General features: G+C 52.3%; 1 protein-coding gene across 1 annotated transcript in view; it reads right to left on the bottom strand.

Annotated features, from left to right (window-relative positions):
- VWA3A (von Willebrand factor A domain containing 3A) overlaps positions 1-15,253 on the bottom strand; it is a 65,054-nt gene that overhangs the window by 23,431 nt on the left and 26,370 nt on the right. The window contains exons 3-8 of the mRNA XM_023764833.1: positions 14,680-14,778; positions 6,216-6,322; positions 3,990-4,115; positions 3,598-3,706; positions 3,347-3,412; positions 1,142-1,267 (exon numbers count right to left, since the gene is read on the bottom strand). Of these exons, the coding sequence (XP_023620601.1) occupies positions 1,142-1,267; positions 3,347-3,412; positions 3,598-3,706; positions 3,990-4,115; positions 6,216-6,322; positions 14,680-14,778 (633 nt within the window). The remainder of the gene's footprint in view (positions 1-1,141; positions 1,268-3,346; positions 3,413-3,597; positions 3,707-3,989; positions 4,116-6,215; positions 6,323-14,679; positions 14,779-15,253) is intronic.

Genomic DNA, 15,253 nt, shown 5'->3' with positions numbered 1-15,253 from the left:
ATCCATTAGGGTCCTCACCTTGGCCTCCTGCTGAGTGGCCCCTTCGTGTCCCCAACCCCAGGCTTCAGGGAACCGAGAGCAGCTCTGCACCAGCCACGTGGAAGCTCGGGGCCGGCCTAGCCTCTCTGCCCACGTTTATAAGCTGAACGGCTGAGGTTCTGAGAGACTAACTCACACAGCTCAGGTAGAAGCGAAACGTAGAACAGCAACTCCCAGACTGTACACCTGAGCACCGCTCTCATGAATTTTGCTATATCTGAATACCACTGCGCTATTATCTACCCAGTTTATTTTTAATTTAAACATATGGCATTAAAGTGTTTTAATATTCAATTTAATTTGCTTTCAAAAACAGACTCCTTTTTGGTACTTAAATAATTTTAGAAAGATCTATGGATGAGTAGATTTAAACATATAACATTAAAAATATTAATCTATGTATCGCCTTACAATCATCTGTGAACCCCACATAGTACATACATTTCACTTTGGGAAACTCTAACAAGGGTGTGGCCGCCCTGCAGACCCGGGTCAGTCAGAGCCGTTGGTTAACCTGCTGGCTTCAGTTTGCTCATCTGTAAGATGGGCTGGTAACACGCCTGACAATCCGCTGCCGCTGAAGGAGCAGACAAGTCCCTCAGAGAATCCAGCACCCGCCCGCTTCCCTCGCGCTCAGCAGATGAGCGCTGTGGTCGTGACTGGATGCCGTGGTGGACGGCTGCTCTCCTGCCCCGGCCAAGACGCCGCCTCCCAGCGCTCTGTCCACAGAGCAGCGTCTAAGCAGCACCCAGCGCTTTATGGTGAACGTGCTGTTCTGCCCTCGATAAATTAACTGTCGCTGCGCAGCACGCTGGCCCTGAGGGAGGGCTGGGGAGGCATCTCAGACAGCCTACTCTGTGCGGGGCGATGTTCGTCACGCACCACGCTGGGGGAAGGAGCGATGGAAATGCCCAATTTCTCAGAAGACCCACCGGGCCCCTCGGGCACAGTGGGAGGCCCGGGGCCCACCCAGCTCAGAGCGAGAGGCTTTGCCTCTTCTCACTTCCAGGAGGGGGGCGGGGGGGAGGGGTGAGGAAGGAGAGTGGAGCGAGGCCAGCTGGCAGCCTCCCGAGAAGGTCTCAGAGTTTTCCCGCCCACCTACCTCCTTCATCAGGCCGCTGAGCTCCGGGCAAGCGGCGCTCTGGTGCAGGGCGTGGACGTGGCTCAGGAGGCTCTGGGCCTTCTGCATTTCCGCCAGCAGCTCCTCGATGTCGGGGCTGGCACAGATCTGGGGGTGTTAGGAGCAGGAAGCCAGCTGGAGGCCACCTGGCCGCCCGCCCGCAGCAGCCCAGGCCAGAGGCAGGCAGCGACCAGCACCTGCCTTACATTAAACCTGACGCGTGGCCTGGCCCATGCGCGGGCAGAGCTCCCAAACCTGCCGTGTCCCACGGACAGCACTGGCCCGCGGCGCTTAGACAAGTGAAGGGTTGCCTAACCTTAAAACTGTGAAGAAACTTGACACCCTCTATTAGGGCTACATAATAATGATAATTTTGAAAGGACTATAATCAATGTTGGCCAGGATGCTAAGACTCGAGACCCTTGTGCGCTGCGGGTGGAGTGTGAAAGGTGCAGCCGCTGTGGAAAACGGTGTGGTGGCTCCTCGCAAAAACAAGCAGAATTGCCTAGGACCCCGCGTTGCCCTCTCGGTATCCACCTCAAACCCTGGAAAACGGGGCGCGGACACCTGTACACCAGCCCCTGTGGCAGCTCACACTGCCCCATGGGAGCCACCCAGATGGCCACCGACTGGTGAGTGCGAGCAGACCAGGAAATGGAACATTCTCACCGGGACCAGGAGTGGTGCCCTGCACCGGCTGCAACATGGGTGGGCCTGGAAGACACTGCCTGAGTGACAGCAGCCACGAGAGGAATGGGGCTCCGTTTAAGTGAGATGTCCGGGCCGAGCAAGCCCAGGGAGGCCGGACGCATGGTGGCTGCCAGGAGCCGCGGGCGGGGAAGTGGGGTGGCTGCCTGGTGGTTGGCGCTTCCCTCTGGGGAGATGGGAGCGTTTGGAACAGGAGGCGGCGGCGCTGCATGCGCTGTGACTGTATAAGTCCACTGTGAGGCGGCTGACTTTGTCATGTGACTTTCACTTCATTATTTTGAATGTAAAAAATAACAAGCATAGAACAACCCGGATTTCTGGCTCTTCTTGAAAAAGTCGGAGGACCTGGCAGCCTGGGCCACATTCCCACGGAGCAGGGCCTGGCCGGGCTGCGCTGCAGGCCCTGTGCTCCCTGCTGCCCCCCGTCAGTCATCAGGCATTATCTCCTCACACTGGTGTTTTGCTCTTGTTAAAGACAGTGACATTCATGATATCCGTATCTCTGTCAAGAGTGGAAAAACAGCTTTAACCGGTTTGGCTCAGTGGACAGAGCGTCGGCCTGTGGACTGAAGGGTCCCCGGTTCGATTCTGGTCAAGGGCATGTACCTTGGTTGCAGGCACATCCCCGGTGGGGGGTGTGCAGGAGGCAGCTAATCAGTGTTTCTCTCTCATCGATGTTTCTAACTCTGTATCCCTCTCCCTTCCTCTCTGTAAAAAATCAATAAAATAAATTTTTAAAAAAAAGAGAGCAGATACGCCAAGAGGACCACAGGCTTTACGATGAAATCTCTCTTAATCTCTCTTAAATCATTTATTTACTGGGCCTCCCAGCGCCTGTCGGCTGTGACCCCTGCACACAGAACCTGGGCAATGAGGGCACAAGAGGGCGCTGCTGAGAAGAACGTCCGTGGCGGCGGCTCCTCCTGGACATGCTCCTCTGACTCGCAGCTTGAGCCGTGAGCAGGCCAGGCAGCCTGTGAGCTGCCCAGGTGGCTGCATTCTGTCTGCCAAATGGGTTTACACACATTTGCTGGTGTTGCCTCCATTGTGGACACAGGTAACGGGGCAAGGACAGGGATGGTGGGTTGGTACAGGATTGACTGCTCATTCAGCAATGACTGCTGCGGATCCCGGCAGGAGCCGGGGAGGGGGGCTGTCGAGGAGAGAACTGGGGCCCCTGATGCAGACTCAGAGCTTTGCTGGGGCCCACATGGCGGCAACTGGTCAGACTCAGGACTCTACCCACGAGGCTTTCAAACGCCTGCAGCCTCACGGTGTGCAAGGAGCCCATCACACATCTAACCACAGGATCTCTTGTGACTTCCTGTTCTTCCCACACATTCATCTGCACCTGATTAGACCTGTGTAAGCCCATGAGCTTGGGGCCAGAGGGAAGCGAGTACGCAGCCTGGCCTGCCCTGGCCCAGGGCCCCAGGCACCCTGGCAGCGGCAGGGTGAGGGCAGCGGGCAGTGGCTTACCTCCGACTCTGGGGTGTAGCAGTGGTAGTGGCCCCCAACAGCTTCCGCGAGGTTCTTCAGGACAGCCTGCGGGATGGCGCGGTCACCCTCCAGGCCCCGCCAATACTCCGACAGCTTTCTCCTGCCCAGCCTCTCCAGCCTCCAGCACGTCCCCTCCGACCCGGGGGAGAACGTGTTCTGGCCCACAGCTCGGGGCCTGTCCACGCAGGTCGCCCAGGCTGCCCCTCACCAGGAAAGCCGTGGGTACTTACGGGGGGCACCCGGTCCTCGCACTGGTAGGTGACAAGGTGGGTGTGGAGGCCCCTGCCCAGGGTGGCCTGTTGGATGTAGTCAGACAGGATTTCAGGAGGCTGGTCTGGGCTGGGGAGAAGACGGAGGAAGATAAGGGGGCGCCCGGCATGAGGACATTTCAGAGCAAAGTGATCATTTCCAGGGAACATCTGCAGGGTCCAGCCAACCACCCGTGTCCCAGGTCACCCGTGTGAGGAGCGGGCGGGCACAGCACAGGCCTGGCCGCTCTGGCAGCCCTGAGCTGGCTCGTCCGTCAGGCATGTGTCAGGAGTCATGCGTGATGCTCTTTCTTCTAACCCCGGTTCGTGGCCCCTCCATGTAGTCTGTTACCCACTGAGGAAAGGAGACCTACCAGCTTCCCAGTATGGTCACCAGAGAAGTCAGCCCCTTGAGAGCGCAGGCTTTCCTCAGGGCTTGGAGCAGATTGCTGCCTCCTTCCGGCTGCGGCTTCCTTACCCAGAGTCTGAGCTCCTGGAGGCTGAGGAGACAGCGAGGGAGGCCAGCAACCTGGTCACAGCTCCACCAGGACCAGCGCCCGCTCATCTGAGCCTGAGGATAGCTCTCTGAGGGAATGCCTCTATTCCCATTTCATAGATGAGGAGACTGAGGCTCAGAGTTAGGATGATACTAACCAACTGGCAACACAGAATCAAACAGGTTCGACTCTAGGACCAGAGCTTAGTGACTCTATTGTCAGAGGGTCTGGCGAACTCTGGGAGGCAGCCTGCAGCCCGAAGCGTGGCGGTAACCCCGAACGCTCAGAGGCCTCTGGGGGAGCGGCTGCGAGGCCGCCGCACGGGGATGGGGCGCACACCACTGGGGACAGGGAAAAGGACAGCGCAGGCTTTCTTGGTTAAACACCTCACATGGTGCTAGTGAGAGAGTTCTGCTCTTTCCATTTCTTTTCAGTCTGATATAAAAAAACCAAAATCTCAGCTTGTTGCTAGAAACCTGTCTTTCCTTATTATAACTATTGGCTCTCCCTTTTTGTTGTTGTTAATCCTTCCTCGTCTGAGGATATTTTCCCATTGACTTTTAGAGAGAGTGGAAGGGAGGTGGGAGGGAGGGAGGGAGAGAGAGAGAGAGAGAGAGAGAGAGAGAGAGAGAGAGATTGAGTGGGGGATCCAGCCTGCAGCCAAGGTACATGCCTTGACCGGAATCGAGCCTGAGACCTTCAGTCCTGGGGCCGGCACTCTAGCCACTGAGCCAAACCAGGTAGAGTGCGTCCCCCTTTTACACAGAGAAAGAACAAATCCAGGCCTAGCACCTCCTGGTCAATAGGTCTCCCGCTGGGATTAACATCACCATTTTCTGTGCTTTCCTTAGATTATGTTTTGTCCACTTTCTAGTTGTGGCAAGGACTCCGGCCATCCCAGCGATGGTGCTGATGGGAGCTCCTTCCACAGGAAATGGGGTTGATAGGAGGAAAATGGACAGCTGAGCCAGGGGTGCAGAGTAAGTGATGGAACACGTGGCAGGGACATGATGGACATCACGCAGTCCAGGCGTGACTGGAGGTGAGGAACTGCTGGCTGGACGACCTCCAGTTCACCTCCAGTTGGGACAGTGGAGACGGGGTCTAACTAAGGTGGACACCACAGCAACAACTCTGTCTGCACTGAGAACCTGCCACAGGCCAGGCGCTCGCTTTTCATGTCATCCTCACAACTCAGTGAGGGGCAGGCGCCCTCGGCCTCATTCTGCTCATGAGGGAGGTGAAGGGCTGGCCAAGGCCACCCGGAGCTGTCAGAGCCGGGTTCAGAGCCAGCCCTGCTGGAGCCGAGCCCTTCTCTGCTCGCAGGGGCCTCTTTGCAACCAGTGCCGGGAGGAGACCCCGTCCCGGGAGCCCGCGCTCCTGCATTTCCCTGGACTCTGGCGCCGCTGCTTGGGGCACGTCCCTAACCTGAGTCACAGGTTCCTCACCTGCAAAATGGGAACTGGCCACAAATACTAACTAAGACAGCGCATGAGGGTGCCTGGCACATGGCAGGGGTCAAAGATACCTCCTTCACGGAAAAGACGTTTTTACTTAGTGGTGTAAATAGAAACTCTTACCTACCTTCCCTCTCACTGCTCCCCCAAACGAGGAGCTCCCAAATACAGGGCTGGTGAGGTCGTAGCGCATCTATGCAGCGGGACACTGTGTCGCTATGACACGAGCAGGGGGCCCTGGAGGGCTGGCGCAGTGGTTGGAGCACTGTCCCTTCACTAAGGGGTTGTGGGTTCCACTCCTGGTCAGGCACATGCCTCGGTGGCAGGTTCCCTCGGGTGGGACACATGCCGGAGGCTCCCAGTCCATGCTCCTCCCGCCCTCTCTCTAAATAGCAACAAAACTGCCCCCTAGTTTGCTGGACAGAAGTGGTGTCTCGTGGTCGTCTGCTCTTCTCATTTGGTGGCTGCTTGTGAGGGTGACTCTTTCCCAAAAGTGATGGGCTCCTGGAGTTTCTGCTTTTGTGAGCTGCCTCTCTGTATTTACTTACTGATGGGGTCTTGGGTTTGCGCTTGAATCATGCACTAAAGAAACTAACGCTCAGGAGGAAAATGACCAAGTGAACACCCTGGCCAGGTAGCCACTCACCTGGAGGCGCTGACGTCCACGGGGTCTGGCCAGAGGGCGCTGGTGGTGGTGCCGAAGGTCAGGACGAACAGCTTCTCCTTGTGGCTCAGCTGCTCATCAATGAGGCTCTGGTGGACAGAGTGTCAGAGGAGGGAGTCAGTCACTAATGGAAGGAGGGAGCCAGGCGTCTGGTTAAGCAGGATCGAGTAGGACCGGCAGTTTCACAGTCACCCAGGGATCCCGCCTACTTGACTAGGCAGGACAGACAGCTTCAGGGCCACTCCAGGGATCAGTGGGCCCACCAGATTAACTGGAGAGGGCGGGAAGGGTCATTTTTCTGAGCACAGGCGCAGTAGGAGCCAACGCGGGAACTGTAAAGGGGGGAGGGCACTGTGGGAAAGTCGGGGGAAAGAACTGGAGATGGCACCACGCCCGGAGGACCCAGGGAGGAGGGGGGGTAGTTTGCATGAACTCCTGCTCTTTCCCCAACCCAAGGAAATAGAGGAAAGCCTGACAAAGAGCCGCCTGCGCCCCCTTGGCGCCCACTTGAATCTCCTTTCAAGCGTACTATTGCCAGGGCAGAAACAGGATGTTGGGGAACCAGCGAGAATTGTGAGAAATATCAACCCTGCTCTGTTAACCGTGATAGTTCTGCTCTGATTAAGGAAGGCACATTCTAACCTGGCTGGCAGTTCTCACTGGGGGCCGGGCGCTCACCCAGAAGCGCAGCCCATCGTTTCTAGCTGCCTATTTGCATGGAAAGATGAACAACTTTGTTGCAGACACCAGAATCGCCAGCCCTTTGAAGGCAAGTCCTGTGCTTACCGCAAACTGCCCATTTGGCACACCCTTTGCCGCCTTCCCCTATAATCCGTGTCCTGCCCAATATAAGCAGCAGCTTATGGTGGGTGCAGAACAGACTTTCACGGCTGACCTGCTGCTCTCCCTGCGGCCGGCAGTGTTGGAATAAACGCTCACAGGATTCAGTCCTGTCTCTGCTTCAATGGCTCTAGTGACAGGCAGCCCGGACCCATTGATTGTCCGTTACATATTCTGGCGACCACGAAGGGAGGTAAGCGAGGGGCTCCTGGGTGAATACCGGGAACCCCGCTTGCTGCCTGGACTGGGGGATCCAGGGCCGAGGCTTGGACCCTTATTTGCAGCGCTGCCAGGAATTTTCCTGTTTTGAGTCCCGGCCACAGCCTCAGCAATCCCCGTCGTCTCGCCTAAGACCTAGATGGGAGGAATCGAGTGTTTTTGTAGGCGGATCAGCGTGTTTGCATGGCACGAGCAGCAGTGGCTGCTTCCTGTCTGGGCTTCCTTGTGAGGAAGCATGTACTGTGTGTGCTGTGTGTGTCATGGGAGGCGCTGTCCTGCCTCTCGCCTGGACTTAAGGCGTGCATTCACTGGGTGAGCCTGGTCAGCTCCGGATGGCCCTTAGCCACATCCCTCTGCAACAAGGGGCATTGCTCTGCTTCAGTGGTTTTTTAAACGCCGGGCATTCTGTGGGGTCTGTGTCGATAGACAAGGACAAGGTGTGAAGCTCATGCCTGTGGGTTGGGCACGCCTGTAAACATTGTATGTAGGAGTGTCTCTGTTGACTGTTGCCTTGTGTCCCTGTTGTTTGGGTTAATTTGTTTAAGGATGGGGCACTTCCCACTTTGCTGGGGCCCCAGCTGCTCATGGCAGGGATTGCAGGAACTTCAAGGCATCAGCCGCCAGAAACTCTTAGCTGGGGAGAGTTCTCGCCATTTGCTGTGCTGGGTTAGTGTGACAAGATTCTAAGGCCAATGTCCCAGGCCAGCCTTTTGAGAATATTCATTGATTTACTGCACAGGTGTTTGCTCGCTTGTTTCTGTTGTTGTTGTTTAAAGATCTCTTCTTATATGCAAGACTTCATGTTGTTACAGACAACTCAGAAAGAAAGATGTGGGAAATAACCCCCAAGTCTTTCTCCAGATGCAGACGTGCCCTCCAGCAGCTGCAAAGGAGCAGTGGGGGCCACTCCCCGTTTGTAAAGCAGAATAAGCCCATGAGTTACCCCTGTTGTCAAAAAAACGCCTTGGGTAATAATAATTGGCTTAAAATCTCAAAGCTGTTAAGACATAGTAAATATATGCAACTAGAATGAAGGATTTACGATCAAGCTTTCAGTGATGATTATATGTGCCCAAACAGTTGTCCAAAGTCTTTGGTAACAGAACTTTGGAGTTTGCTGCGTTAAATAGTAAAAATTATTAAATATCTAGGTATTTTGAAATAACAGGATACTGAGTTTGCCTACTTTTGGATTTTTATTACAGAGAATATAGAAGATAGGTTTGAATCTATTAATGAATATGTCATGTATTTTATTTGAATTCTATCTCTGTAAAATGTGAATGCATTGCTAATCTGAGAAATGTTAAGTACTTACTTGTCACCTAAAATTTAAGGTTTCTAAGAGTTAAAAATTCTAACTAATTGGAAAAAAATTGTATGGTTTTAGTAATAAAAGGCATGAAGTATAAAGATGCATTTTTGAAAGGAAAAGGAAATTAAGTTGTTCTAAAGCTAAATGAATAAGGAGATTTGTGAAAATTATAGAAGGATTGTGAGGAGAAATCTTAAAAGGAAATTATAGGTACTCTGAATAGTTTAATTAAGAAGTGAACCTAAAGTAAGCTAGTACAGAATTTGTTTACTCCTTTTCCATTCTGTTAGAAGGGAAACAGTTTTTTCTGTATTTGCCCAGTGTGGGTAGTCCAGACAATGCAGAGTGTGAAAGGCCTTGTTGACAGCATGCTGGACGGCCAAGGCCACTCTGGACATGGGAATCTTTTTTAATATATAATATATTTTTTATTGATTTCAGATAGGAAGGGAGAGGGAGAGAGATAGAAACATCAATGATGAGAGGGAGTTATTGATCGGCTGCCTCCAGCATGCCCCCAACTGGGGATTGAGCCCGCAACCTGAGCATGTGCCCTTGACCAGAATTGAACCTGGGATCAGTCTGCAGGCCGATGCTCTATCCACTGAGCCAAACCAGCTAGGGCTGAACCTGGGAACCTTAATCAGAATATCCAAGGACTACACAGCTGCAAGGCCACAGCGATCTCACGGTACACTGTGCCCTTCTATAACGCAAATGATTGATGTCACTGTTGGCAACTGGCCTCTTTTGTCTAAGTGGCATAATACGTTTCTGACCAGCCAGTGTGCTGCTGCTGCTTATGATGATGATTATGCAAGAGGAGTGCAGGAAAGGCTGAGAGAGGGGAGGGCCAGAGAGTCAAGAGCTCAGGTGCCTCGGATAGGCAGTGAGTCTAGGGGCAGCGTGCGCTGCTCAGATATTAGTTGTGGGCAGAGGCTGATGTTGCTTCCTAGGAAAGATGTAGGTGTGTGGCTGCCTGTATGGGACTGTTGTGAAGAACTGTTTTATCTGATGGCGATATGGCCACTGGCTTCTACAATAAAGACTCATTCTTTTTTCTTTTTATTTAAATATATTTTTTATTGATTTCAGGGAGGAAGGGAGAGGGGAAGAAAGAAACATCAGTGATGAGAATCATTGATCTGCTGCCTCCTGCATGCCCCCTCCTGGGGATTGAGCCTGCAACCCAGGCATGTGCCCTTGACCGGAATCAAACCTGGGACCCTTCAGTCCACAGGCTGACCTCTATCCACTGAGCCAAACCCATTCTTATACACCCACAACTTCTCATGGCTTCTCCATCTCAGACCAGGCATCCAAGAAGGCCCAGCCCCTGGCAGAGGGGCTCGGACCCAACAGTTACTGTAGCGGGCAGGGTTCGAGAAGGAACCTGCCCCCATACTTGGCATAGTCATTAGTGGGACTCAGAAGAATATTTAGAACTCAGAGCAGCTGGGAAGCAATAGTTCTATAAATTATTGAAATAATTATACATTCTGTTATTTTAATCAGATACTTAATTACTTTTAAGAAGTGATCTTAATTGTGGGAACTAAAGTTTTGCTTGCCCATGTTTGTGTTTAATACCCTTTTGTCACTTTGAAAGAATAAACATCTAATACTGCTTCATAATAATAATGATGATGATATATAATCTTTTGGTAAAATAAGTTTGACAACTTTCCCAGGGTTTTAATGTTAAGAAATAGGCCCTGGAATGCCTCAAGAAATTGCCTTTCTTTCTTTATGAAGGAAAATTTTATACTTCAGGTACATGGGAAGCTTTGTCAAATAAAGAAATAACTCTATTCTATTTATATATGCATATTATTAAAATAGATTCTGATATGCTTTCAGTTATAACTGATTGTTAGTTTTAACATTGTGGAATATTGTGTTTTGCAGAAAGAACAAGATTCCATGTCATTTGCATTATAATCAATCAATATCCGTGTCATTTTAAATTTCTTCTTGTCATTTAGAGACAGTTGCTGTTTTATTATAGTGTGTTTGGAAAAATGTTACATCTTCTGAGGGATCCATGGAAAGGACTCTGACATTTTCATATCACCCCCTTCAAACTGGATAAAAATTATCAGAACTCTATAGAGTATCTGAATTTATAGAAATATTGGCAGGAAAAATCAGAAGAAACAAATAATTGACTATGGGACTGAATGAACTGAAAATAATTATATAGTTTTTGTAACTTTTGTTGAAAGTATTGCTGATTCTTGAACTTTTTTCCAGATATAGGAAGCATTTTTAAAGCAATTTGGTAAATTATATTTTTCTCCCTACCGGATCCCTCCGGAATTTGGCAATTCTTAATGAGTCATGGCAAAACATTTCTTTGCATGAATTCAATAAGACCAGTTTCCAGTTATGGTTTTATTAAGAAAGACTTTGGAATGTCATGTCTAACATACTGGACTCTGGTTGTCACCAGAAAGCTTTAAGGAATGATGCTAACAAGAGCCCCTTGGAGATAAGCCTGGTACCTTGCTTGGTCACATGGTTCATGGCAGTCTTTCCAGGTATGGAACAAAGCTTACTTTCCTGAGAGATGGCAAGGAAGGAACCTCAAGACATCATTGGGGACTTCAACTTGAATTCATCCAGGGGCGTGAATACAGAGGTATTGCAGGAAAACCTAATAGCAGCTAGGTGGCTTAGGTTCTTTGCCCTGTGGGGCTAATTGAAGCTTGATCATGAGATTCCAGCAATATATATATATATATATATATATATATATATATATATATATCCTAGCTGATCAACTGTTATTCTTATTGTGTTCATGCAAACAATCAGACCAAATTGCAACTAGACTTACTAAAGTAAATAAATTGGTATTAATTTGGCTCTTTAATAAAAATGAGGGTGATTTTAGGGAGAATTATTAAAATTGAAATGTTTTTATCCTTCCACCAGACCATTTGCCATAATTCTTGCTCTTCTAATTTTTGCCCAATAGTACTAAATTTTGTAACACAGTTTATCTCTACCAGGTAACAAGCCCTACAAGTACTTAGGGAATACCATCTCTAGACACCATGCCACCTCCTTCCACGCCCAGGCCTCATCGTCCCTCTGACAGACAACAAGGATCTCTTGGCTCTGAAAGAAACCTCCGCCCCTCCTCAGCATGAAGTAGTTTCAGAAGAGACTCTATACCCCTTTTCCATGAAAGAATTCAGAGCCAAGATCCTTGAGGGATGTGGTAGGCAGTTGGACATGAGCAGAGCAAGGACGATGGGCCAACCGGAGGAGAAATGGACTAGACACTGAGACGTGCTTCTCCCCACTCCAACTGCTCTGAAGTTGGCAATGGAGGAACTTATATGGAACGGACCTTTACATTTTGCCTGGACACATTGCTAATATATAGAATTAATCTATTCATTTTAGGGAGAAAGTCATAGATGCAGACCTTTATGCATTGGGACCCACTGTCTGGGAAAAGGATGCCGGAATATTTTCTCTAAAGGTTGCTGCAATCATTTCCTGTAGTGAATGTCTCACTTTTGCTGGGTGTTCTAGTTTTTGTCTTTAAATATCTAATAACTACAATGTGAGTGGTTCTCATAATTTCACCCTTCCTTACAGAAATGGACATGCCAAGCTGCCAGCCGCTGGTTTCTGATATGTGGGGTGACTGTTTACTCATATATCCCTGCCTGCAGCACCGGGGGCTTGTTCCGTAGGACGACTGACTGTCTTGGCCCCAGAAGCATCACAGGGTCCGAACCAGAAGAGACCTTCCCACGGCCGTGGCAGCAGACTGCACCGACGATCTCCCCTGGGAGCCCTGCTGACTATGGCTCTGACCTCTTTGTTATGCTGGGAGTGGCAGCTCCCTCAATGCAGAAGTGACCCGGCTGGCTTGAGGCAGGTAAAGCCCTGAATGCCACTTACAGGGCTGAACGTGGGCTGAATCAAGAGCTGAGCCAGGCCAGGGAGGCAGTGCTAGAGGATCCGGCAGCAATAGGTTTGCTGTTGCAGCAAAACCACGACTGTGAGGAATGTAAAGGAATGTGCTGTCTTAATCTTTCTGACAATTCTCAATTAATAGAAAACAACATTCAACAAATTAGGGAAACCATCTCCAAGGTAAACAACGAGAAGGGTTTTTGGGAACGGACTTAGCCAACCTAATTTCCTGGCTGCCCAGCCTGTCTGGGCCACAGGAATTCTTTTTAGTTTTCTCCTGTTTGTTTTTTGTAGTCTGACAGCCTGCTGCTGTATTCAATGTCTTCCTCTTTTGAGATCCTGCCTTTGCTGTATTCCTTCCCCACGAACTGCTAAGGCAGAAGCAAGTGCAGTCCAGCAGGATGAGATTTTTCATCTAAAACTAATCTCATAGACATGAGATGATGGAAACAGCAGTGGGGAAATGACAGGGGCAGCGATAGAATGTGAGGAACCAGCTAGAACTGTAAGAAATATCAATCCTGCTCTGTTAACCGTGATTGTTTTGCTCTGATTAAGGAAGGCACATTCTACCCTGGCTGGCAGCCGCACTCAGGACCTGGGAGCTGACCTGGAGGTGCAGCCCATCCTCCCCACCTGGAGCTGCCTGTCACCAGGGGAAGATGAACAACTTTGCTGCAGAAACTAGAGCGCCAGCCCTTTGAAGGCCCAGCCCTCTGCCTACCTGCAAACTGCCCACATGGCATACCCTTTGCCTCCTTCCCCATGTAATCCTTGTCCTTCTATCTAATATAAGCAGCCGGCTTATGGTGGATGCAGAGCAGATTTCTGTGGCTGACCTGCTGCTCTCCCTGCTCCCGCAGGGTGGAATATTCGCTAAAACGATTCATTTGGCTCAGGAAGTGACAGCCAGCACAGACCCATTGATTGCCCCGTACCATTACCCACCTAAACCCTTCCCTTCCCGTCCTCTCCGTTTCTGGAATCCCTGAATGTCCCTCTGTGAGTGCCTCATTTTCCACCAGGCAACACCCTCACCCCACCACCCTGCAGACGGCCACTCCTCCCGGAGCAGCGCCTTGGGCTGCGGCCCACCTGGTCAGAAGTGTGGTGGGATGTGTGTGTGTCTTGGCTACTGGTCTCAATGTGCGCTGTGGTTGAACCCTTCACTGTGGCCCCGAGAGGGAGAAGGGGGACTGGGGGCAGTAACTTCCCTCCAAGCATGTGAGTTGGGGATGGAGCAACAGGCACAACGCCAGCCTTTTTGGTCGATGTTCTTAAGCTGTAGTTGGTGAACATCCAAGAGTAAAATGTCTCCTTCCCCCTCTCCCCCGAGCTGGGAATTTCACCTCTGCCACCAACACAGCCTGTGCTGGCTGCTCTAGACCAGGTCTTTGGACACAGCCCTGAGGACCCTGGAGGCCAGCCTGCACCGGCGGCCTCCCAGTCACCGACGGAGACCAGCACAGGTCTGGGTGACCGGCCCAGGTTGGACTCTGCAGTCTTTGAACTGGCTCTTGCTGCTAAGGTCCCCACAGAAAGCCCCTCCTTTCCCTCCACAGGTTACTTTACAGGGACCTCAGAGGTCTTTCTTTAAGAAAATATATATTTTTTATTGATTTCCGAGAGGAAAGTCTTTTCTATGCCAGACTTTATACCAAGCATGGAGCTTGAATGAAGCCCTGTCTTCCTCTGGCAGCCCTGTGAGGCCACTGTGGTCACCCCCATTTTACAGATGAGATAACCAAGGCGCAGGCGGATTAGTAATGCAGTCACAGAGCCCGAGAGCGATGGGGGGCTGAGGTCTGACTCCATGTAGAGCGCTCAGCCTCAGTTACAGGCGGGCAGGCCGGAGAGAGCAGGGCAGGCTGGGCGCCTGAGCGGGGCTGGGCTCCCAGGAACCAGGGTGGGGAGAGAGGCAGGAGCGGGCTGCTCTGGGGAGAAGCTAGGAGCTCACCCGCCGGGGAAATACTCGGAGGGGGCTCCTGAACTGTGTGCGCCAACGAGGTGAGAGCTGCTCTTGGGGAGACAAATCATCTGCTTTTGCGAGAAACAAAGCCCGGCGCCCGCAGGGGACGGGGGCGCCCGCACGGGCAGGGGGCGAGGGGGGCGTTCCGGGCCTGCGCCCCGACTCACCGTGAGGTCGCGCTGGAAGGCTTCTCCCCGGGGGCCCCCGCCCAGGGCGGACGCGTCGATGAGGAGGCCCACGCGGGCCCCCTTGATGAGGCCGAACGCCTAAAACAAAAGGGCCCCGGATAACGGAAGGTGGGCCTCCCAGCCCGGCCTGCGGCGGCGCTCCGCCAGGACGGCAACCCTCCCCGCCTCCCGGGCTGCCGCCCTGCCCTGCGCCGGCTCCCAGGCGCCCCGGTGCCGCTGTCACCCCGTGCAGAGCTCCCAGGGCCCGCAGGAGCGCATCCTCCTGCGCGTCTCAGGTCACCCCTCCGGCCGCCCTCCCCGCTCTGGCTTCCGGGCAGGAGCCGAGCTCCGTCCCGGGCCGTGTGCTCTGAGCCCGTGGACCCCCGCCCCGCCCCCTGGCCACGCGTGGAGCGCAGAGCAGGCCTTCCCGTGCGCGGTCCCTCCGTGCCCCCGCCTCGCCCCCTGCCCCGCTCCCGCTGCTGCAGGACGCGTGACGCCCCTGCCCTCCACGTGCGCTCTCGGCTCCCTGAGCCCACAGACACCAACCGGGGGCGTTCAGAGCCTCCTCCCAGAG

This window comes from Myotis lucifugus, unplaced genomic scaffold (assembly GCF_000147115.1).
Source record: "Myotis lucifugus unplaced genomic scaffold, Myoluc2.0 scaffold_352, whole genome shotgun sequence".
Taxonomy (NCBI): domain Eukaryota; kingdom Metazoa; phylum Chordata; class Mammalia; order Chiroptera; family Vespertilionidae; genus Myotis; species Myotis lucifugus.
This window is presented reverse-complemented; position numbering and strand designations above follow the sequence as displayed.